The 9792-nt window shown below is 20.6% G+C and overlaps 2 protein-coding genes across 7 annotated transcripts in view; one reads left to right on the top strand and one right to left on the bottom strand.

Annotated features, from left to right (window-relative positions):
• LOC102677271 (prostaglandin E synthase 3) overlaps nt 1-98 on the bottom strand; it is a 3536-nt gene extending 3438 nt beyond the window's left edge. Inside the window, exon 1 of the mRNA XM_006622735.2 lies at nt 60-98. Coding sequence (XP_006622798.1) covers nt 60-83 — 24 coding nt within the window. The 5' untranslated portion in view covers nt 84-98. The remainder of the gene's footprint in view (nt 1-59) is intronic.
• The window catches only part of LOC102676392 (nostrin), a 34396-nt gene continuing 24641 nt past the window's right edge, over nt 38-9792 (top strand). For 2 of the 6 annotated variants that reach the window (XM_006622730.2, XM_006622733.2), the window contains exons 1-2: nt 38-158; nt 345-511. In XM_006622730.2, the coding sequence (XP_006622793.1) occupies nt 473-511 (39 nt within the window). In that variant the 5' untranslated portion in view covers nt 38-158; nt 345-472. Of the gene's footprint in view, nt 159-331; nt 512-6567; nt 6697-9792 lie in introns of those variants that run through there. The other 4 variants (XM_006622731.2, XM_006622734.2, XM_006622728.2 and 1 more) reach the window with 3 other exon arrangements.

The following is a 9792-nucleotide window of genomic DNA, read 5'->3' on the forward strand; positions in this document are numbered from 1 at the left end:
AGAGAGCCTTTGCATTAGATTGTAGGTCAGTGCGGCAAAAGAGGAGGGGAAGATACTACCTTTCTTGCCGTAACCGTGGCCATAAACTAACAGGACATACACACTGTATATCAGTCTTTCTTTCGCAGCTCTGACTCGTCCTGTTTGTCAGTTTGCAGGTGGTTGTTTTTGCATAAATGTGTTTTCGATGATATTTACAACTCTAATATTTTCTTTTAATTTTTGTGTAAAGTTCGTAATTTTCAATTTTTGATTACTTTTTTGATCAATTTCCAGTTTGTCATCGTATAGTAATTTGATCAATTTCCAATTCTTTTTGTTAATCTATAAGAAGTTATTGACAGACGCGCGTGCGCATGTATGCATCATACTCAATGGATACCTCGAGAAGTTGCAGTCGAAATAACGGAGATCGACAATGAAACCGTGACTTTCTACGATCAGTGCAACTTGTTGCTTTGGGATTAACATTATGTCGACCAGTTCTCTTTTTTATAAGGATAAGTACGTGGTAAGTGTCATCCTTCTCTTTTATGTACTTGTATTTATATTAAATTTGAAATAATTTGTATTGTTTTGCTCATTATATAAGTATATTTTTATATGTTATTAAATAAAAAATTTTAATATTTTTTATAAAAATTTCTCTTTATATAGGTATATAAATTATTTACTTATTGTATACGCTTTCTTGATCGTTGATGTCGTCATGCATCGTTGAGTTTTAACTCGCAATGAAAAATTTAACACGATGTTCGTTTATATGATATATTATCCATGAAATTATGTGTATTAAATGATAGATTGAAATGTATTCATTTATATATATATTTATTTTATATATATTTATATATATATAAATATATATTTTTTTATATTTTTAAATTTTATTAAATATATTTTTAAATATACTAATTGAGAATTTATTCGGAAATATGTTTATTAAACGCGAATAGATTTTGATAAAATTTTGAAAATAGAAAAAAATAAATATTTGTTATACACGAAGAATTATTATACCATATTTACTATACTATAATGTGTAATTCTTTCATTGTATAGAAATTATAACTAAAAATAACAATGTAAATATTGATGAGATTGTGTATCATGCATTTTATAAAATGCATTTCGTAGTTAATGGATAAAATAATCAAAAATGATGACAGAAACAAAACAAATAAAAAAAAATTTTTTTTTTATATAAAACATTTACAAAAAAAACAAAAAAATATTCAATTTCTGTATTATATAAAATTAATAATTGTATTAGTAATTGTTTTATAAATTTGTTTTTTAATAAAATCTTTATTATTTCCATTTTATATAATAATATAATATAATAAAACCGATTGATTTTTGTTTAATAGAAATATTTAAAATGCTTAAGTCTTACAAATCATGAATTAATATCAGTTCTATTTATTTTGATATAATTATAAGGAAATAAATAAATTGTTTAAGAAAATAATTGTTTTAAGGAAAGAAATAAATAATAAATTGGAATATATTTTAAATTTGCAGTAATTTTATAAATACGTGATATCATCGCAATAATTTTCATTATAAGAAACTTCATGAACGATACATATTTGGTGATAACTCTGAATTAACAAAATATGAAATTAAGACAACGAACAGCATTGAAGTTTAGTTACCAAGTGAATGTTAAACCGTATTGTTCTAGTTATTCTTATCCTTGATTCTATAAATCTTATCATTATCGCTGATATAATCAAATGAAAAATATCTTTTCCGTTCGTTTTATCGCGAATGGCGAACATTTAAAGATGAATTCGTTGTTTCGTTTCGCAAGATATGGTTATATTAAAAGTAAAACAAAAGGCACGAGATTAAGCTATTAAATATATAGTATATTTAAGATGATAATATTTGATATAGTATTTAATAATGCAATATTTGTTATATATATTATATTATATACTATATATATATTATAAATTGAAAATCAATATATGTTATATGTTCTAAAATATATAAAAATTTTATAATTTTATAAATTTTATAATTTCATATTATTTTAAATTAGTAATTAGATATAAATCCGGTACAAATTATTTCAACATTCACATAAAGCCAATATATTATACAAAGAAATTTATTTTTTTTTTAAATATCGATTTATAAATATTAGTTTAATAAAATGTTTTACATATTACATATATAATATTCATATAATATATATTCAAAGTGCTATATAGAAATTGATATGCATTGAATGATCGATTCTTAACTTCGATTTTATTAGATCGTTAAGAGATCATTGTATGCATAAACTTTTATATTTTCTTATATAATTACCGATTGAATACAGAGAAGAGAATAGATTGAGAATGAAAAAAAAAAAGAAAAAAGTAGGAATATTCATAGAGAAGAGAAAGAAGTGAAAGAGGGAAAAGATGGTAGAAAGGAAGGGACGATCCAGAAGAAGAAAAGACCAGCAATATTCTTCGATATATTTAAGTATTAAAAGATTCGGATGCCAGAATGATCCTCAGGGGTGAAAGTCTTACATCAGAAACATGTATTTTAATATATTAAACTGTACGATTCTTATAATGAAATGATCATTAAATGTAGTATCATTGCGGTCTTTTTTCCCTTCTCATTTATGTCATCTTTAATTTAATTGTTTCAAATTCATACTTGTATTTTATTTTTAAAAATAAATTTAACTGACATAATATATTCATAATATATATATTCATAAATCGTTTTATATTTATGATTAATATTTATTTATATCATTTATAATTATATTTAAAATATTTAAAATTTTGATTACGTTTGTGCAATTACGTTCTCATGAATTAACAAAGACTTGAATAAAAAAATAGTATTTATTCGTTACATTTTTCAAGTTTTTCTGCTGAATAAATATATGCTTAGAAGCTTAGAAATATATGCTCATTTCTATCATTAAAATGAAACTCCTTTGGATCAATGAAGAAAATAATTTCATTATTAAATAAATATAAATAATATTTCGTTATTATATAACATAAATTAATTTAAATAATTGAACTTTTAATTTTTCTTCATCTTTCATAATCATAGTTATTAGCAAAAAAGTTTGAAAATTTTTTAAACTTGATTTATTTAAAAATGAAGCGTTAAATAAAAAAATTTTATTTTTTTTTTTCTATTTTTTTTCTATATTTTTTGCATTATAGAATCATTAGGCGGGTGCTTATATTATGATTTCAAAGATATCTTATATATGTATATACATAAAAGTATTTGATATTTGCTACTAAAAGCAATAAAAATATAGATTAAACTTATGTTTTGAAAATAATATTATAATTATTATAAAATAAAAGTAATATATATATAAAATTTCAAATAAATCTAATAATATTTATAGAAATATAAAATACATTATACATTACATATATTACACATTAAACATTAAATATTAAACATTATACATACATATTATAAAATTATATATATTATTAAATTATACATATTATAAAACATTTACTGAAAAGATATAGTGGAGATTCTATGTATTTAAATGTATGTATGTATTATTAATATGTATTAATAAATGTATTAATAAATGTATGTATTATTAATTATATTTATACAATACATTATATTAATACTTAGTTGATTCATTTTTAATTTCCATAATATCTGTGAAACAATATTCTTATATTATGAATTAATTATTGTATTTATATTGATAATACTTTATATTTCAATAATTTTTTATAATGTAAATTAATGTAATATAAGTTGTGTTATAATTATTTAATTTTATATCTTATTTATATCATAAATGTTTAATAGAATTAATATTTAAGCTTTAGAATATTTATGATGTATTTTTGTATCTTATAGTAATTATTACCTTTAAAACTTGAATCTAATGTAATCTAATTTTTATGTTGTTTGATATTTCTATAACAAGTGTTCAAATATTTTTGTATATATATGCTCATCATTAGTCTCAAATTGTATGATATAAATGTTGAATATAAATATATCGTTATACTCTAGAAATATTTAATTAATTAATCTTTTTTAGAATTTTTTTTTTATTATTTTTTTTCTATTTTTTTACAATAAAATATAAAATCGAATTTATTTGAATTTCAGTTGTCCATAATTCGAGTGGATCGTGAAAGAACCTCGTTCCGGTTGACGAGTCATTTCCGCTTGATCCTAGTCGCCATATTATTACGAGACTACCGCTATACGGCGAACTCATATAATAAGTATCGATTGCTACGCGAAACACATATCAATACTGATTATATTTCAAAGCTACAATAGTTCACATTCTCATAAAATACATTTGATATGTTATTTTCATTTCAATTTGATCGATTTTTGTTAATCGTTTTAAATCTGGATCAATCTGGAATCTTATTTTTCTCGATTCGACAGATGATTCGACATTGAAGTGATTCATAGATATTGTAATTTTATTTTTCGATTAATTGGAAAATGTGAGTTGCAATTTAAGTTTTATTTGTTTAGTTTTTTTGTGACTAAGAAATAAGCATTAAGATAATAATGCTTATTTATAAAATAAATATAATGCTTTATTAATAAAATAAAGATATTGAAAGTAAGAATTGTCAAAATCATCTAATTTTTTAGATTTGCGAAGTTCGAATTAGAAATTTTATAGTCTCACAAACTTGAAAATGAAGAACTTCTTTCTAAAGAAGAGAATTTATTAAAATTTAACTTATAATACAAAGTCCTATAATAACCTATAATACAGTCAAAACTTTTTTTTTCTACAAAATATTGATAATTATATAGGAAAAAGATATACTCATAGATTTCGACCTTGAAATATGTTGTCAAAATCAATAGATTATTAATCAATTTTTTTCGTATACGTTTTTTTTATATATATTTGTTAGATAAGAGATATAATTAAAAAATTTTGAGAAAACGATTTTAAATGATTCAAATCATTGTAAAAATATCAAAATTGGAAATTTACAATTTGGAAATTCACAACATTTTACGATAGTTTTTTTTCTGTACTAATAAGTCAATAAAGGCAAATTTTGATAAAATATATCAATTAATATAAATATTAATAAAAAACTTTTGATATTATATTATTATTGCTATTTTTAATTTATAATTTTAAATTATATTTGTTTCATAAATAATTAAAATTTTAATAAATTTTAATTTCTAGATTTTTTTAACCTAAATTTATAAAATTTTTATATTTTATTCTTTCTATATAAATTATTGTAATCAATTAAAATCTTACCATTTTATTATAAATTATATAAAAATAAATTTATATTATATATTCGCAATATTTTCATAAATTATTTTTATAAATTATTCTTTATCTTTCGAATTACAAAAATTGTAATTTTAAAAAATTTCGGGTCTAAAAAGTTTCAAAAAGTTCAAATTCTTTGAGTATCAAAAGATTTTCGCGATTTCAAATAGTTTAAATATTGTTAAAAAAAAAGAAAAGAGAATAAAAAGAAAATAGAAAAAATAATGGAAGAAACTAGAAATAAACGAAGAACTCGCAGAGGAATTTAGAGTGACGGTATTCCGTGACACACCCATTGGAAAATATTACGCAGAGTTTGCAACCTACGATTAACGAAATGAGCAGTCTTTTTTGTTTTCTCTATTATTCTCTATATCAAAACAGTTGAAACGAAGGAAAAAAGAACTACTAATATATGTATTAGTAACATTATAATACAATGTATTCGTTTCCACGCATCGACTAACCTTCGTGTATGAATATTATTTTCGATCAGCCTTCACTCGTATATGTGTGCGTATACCTTTCGAAAGAATCACTCTTCATATATGTTCTATGATGTATTTACAATTTACGATGCATCAGTTTCGTTCTTTGCGATAAGTAAAAGAGAAAGTATCTGACCGATGGTAACGTTTGAAAAATGTACTTGTTGAAGGAAAGAAGTTTCAAACATTAGACTTTCCTCGTTATATCTGCCTTTGTTTTCATTCACCATTCAATCAACCGTATACAAAACAACACACGTAAAACAATGACGAGCTCGATTTTTTTTTTTTACGCAATTATTTTAAACATGAACAAGTTAATGACGATTGTTGATTCATAATAATAAATTCCGAGAAAAGAAAGATTGATCGATTGGACGAAACGATAAAATTTACTTTGTTGCGATATACGATATCAAAATGAAAATTCGTCATGTGAACGAAAAAATCGAAATCCAATTAACTAATATATAATATTTCGTATATGAAAGAAACGTCATGTCGGATAACATAATACCATTCGATAAGCAAAAGTATACTTTCATGATGAATGTATGTTACAATATTATCAGTATGATTTCGTATGAATTCCGATCTACTTACTTATTTGCTTTATTAATTTTTATTTCCGTTTTTTGTGACATTATTTCAGTGCGTCGCGTAAAATAGATCGAACTATCCGAATTATAAAAATATCGAATTGTTCGAAGAGAAAAGAAACAGGAAAGAGAAAAAATGGAAGAAAAATAAAAATAATAAGTGTTGTAATACTAGTGTCAAACATTAATTCGGAATGAGAGACATAACTTGACAAATATTGTACTATCGAAAAAAAAAGTGAATACCAATCATAGAATGTTTCCTAAATATCTATGGTTTTCGGACTGTATTCATCGAAAGGGCTTTCGAGATCTCGCTGTAAGTAATCCACGCAACGAAACAATTTTGCAAGTTCATACTTTCTTCTCGATTCACCGGATATGAAACACATGTTCGAATTCTTGTTGTAATCGCGTGACCAGTGACGTTAATCCTTTTTTCTTTTTTTAAGTGTCTTGCAAATTATTTTCTTTTTGTAAATGTAGATGTATTTTATGAATATTTTTTTTTAGATAAAACATACTCATACAGAATCGAAAAAAATTAGTGATGATCTTGAAATGCATTCATGATTTTTCAGAAAATGTTGAAAAAATACATATATAGATACGTATATATTTTTTGTTTCAGATTAGGATTAACTAAATGAAACTTTTTGTTTGAACATACGATAAAATATTTCGTAGTTGGTAGAATGATAACGATAAAGAAGTTTAAAAAAAACTACTATTATGATAGAATTTATGATATAGATAATTGTATTTTAAAAAAGATATGAAGTACGATTTGAATGTTTTGATATTGAATTAATTGTGAATTCTATTAATATTAATATAAGCATTTTCAAAATAATTGTAATTTAAGATTTAGATTTAAAATTAAAATTTAGAATTTTTAATATAAAAATCTATTCTATTTAAAAAAAATTTTTTAAATTCTTTTTATAATAAATAATGTATAAATAATGATATAATGAATTTATTTTACATATTTTGATAGTTTTATTGATAAATGTAATTATTGATTATTGATAAATGTAAAATTATTTGATAAATGTAAAAAGATTCAAAAAGATAGATATATAGAATGTATTAGAATGGATAATATAAGTAGTCAAAAGATAATTCTATAATATCTATAAAAATAAATTGAAAAATTAAGTTTGAAAACTTTTCAAGTCAATATAACTAATTCCTAATTAAATACGAATTATCGATAAGAAATTATTTTATATGCAAAATAAATAAAATGTAGAATATAATCTTGTGGCTTAAATCTTTGTTTTTTAAGAAAATAGATATTAATATACAAGATATAATAAAAGATATAATATACAAAGTAATATATATNAATTCACAGGAGATTAATTATATAGGATAGTGATTTACTATAATATATTATTATGTCATGAAAGATTTGCAAGTATATTCGAGATTTTTTACAAATTAAAAAAAGTAAATAACTAGTGCTCTAAATAATTTTAACTATTATTTTTTGACGAAACTATTTTTTTTTTTGAAATATATTATAGAAATCAATATTTTATATAACATTTTCATATATATACATAATATTAGTTTTCGAGATTTACAAAAAAAAAATTGCTATTATATATAGAATATAAAATTTAATCTATACATATATATTCATAATATATGTATAAATATACGTATAAACATATTTATAATATAAATAAATTATTACGAAGTATAATGGATGAATCGTTCAAAAATATATTTCCTTATGAATTATAATAAGCTTGAAATATTTCAATCCTAACCTATATCGAACTTGGATATTTCGCAAAAATCATCATACTGTTATTAGTATCTTATCATCATAAAGAATTTAAGTGAAAATAAAATATAAAATATAAAATTTGAAATTAACGATATCAATTTCATACTTTTGTAGTATCTATTATTAAAACATTATAATTACAACAGTTAATTTATTTTCGCATTCAACGGATCTATGTATATACTCTTCTTCTGGATAGATATTATAAATATGGTGATATTAATATAATAGAGTGATAATATTAATATTAATCATTTATTATATAATCTATGTGCCAATCGTCATGATATATTTATATAAATAGTTAATAAATAGAAATTGCTGATGCACATTTTGTAAAGAATATATAAATGAAATTTTATATAATAATAGCAATTTTTTCTTGTAAATAAAAAGCCAGTTATATGTAGAAAAAATTTTGTTCGAAATATTGATTTGTACAATATATATCAAAATCATCAAAATCGAGAGATAGCTTTTCTGTAGTTTTATTTATTTATTTATTTATTTTTGTATTTATAAGTAAGTAATTTAATTAAATTACTTATTTAAATAATAATAAAGTTATAATTAAATAAAATTTTTAAAAAATCTCTATATAATGAGTACAATAATAAGAATTTGAACAATAAGAAGTTGGATAAAATTTTCGCATCATTAAATATTCAAGCGTCATTTGTTAATTATTATTAATACTAATTAATACACGATAGCAAAAAATTATTTTATTTCCATTTTGAAACCATTTACATATATAAATATTTTTTTATCATAACGATAAAAAAAACGTAATATATTTTTTAATACGTTATTGAATTTTGATAATTTTCTTGTTTGCTGTGAGATTAAGAAAATTACTGATATAAAATATATTTCTTTTCGTAGAATTTTCTTTGAGATTCAAATTTTTTTTAAACAGACCAATATATTATATATAATTTGTTTACTAACTATCATCAATTTTATTCTGCACAATTAAAGAATTATAGCGAATAATGTACATAAGAATATATAAAGAAAAACATGATTTATATTGACAATAATATCGTTATAAGAATGATAAAAAAAATATATATATATATATATAAATAAGGTAAAATATATATACATCTATTTTTTTCGCAATAATTTTATATAAATAAGTGATATATAAATAAAAACTCTTTCGATTAGTTAGTTAAAAAGAATTATAATTACTTTTTTAAAATTTTTAAATTTCTTATATTATTTGTTATAAAGTTATATTATTTTCTTATATTATATTGTTATATAACATTAAAAAATTTTGATGATTTAAAAAAAACAAAATATAAAACTGGAATAAGCTATATAAATCGTTAAAGATAAAAAAAAAGTTATAAATTAAAATTTAATGAAGCATAATTTGAATATTTTATACAATTTTAAATATCAATGCATTTGAAAAATGGAAATGCATCTTTTTTAAATAGAATTAAATGATTTTAAGTCAATCAATATTTTTTAATTTTTATAAAAAAGTATTAAATTTTATATAACTTATATTTAAACCTAATAAATAAACCTAATAAAAAATTATTATAATTAAAAGTTTGCTAAATTATTTAAAAATTATTTAAATATACTATAGATATA

The sequence above is a fragment of the Apis dorsata genome, unplaced genomic scaffold, assembly GCF_000469605.1.
Source record: "Apis dorsata unplaced genomic scaffold, Apis dorsata 1.3 scaffold_741, whole genome shotgun sequence".
Taxonomy (NCBI): Eukaryota; Metazoa; Arthropoda; class Insecta; order Hymenoptera; family Apidae; genus Apis; species Apis dorsata.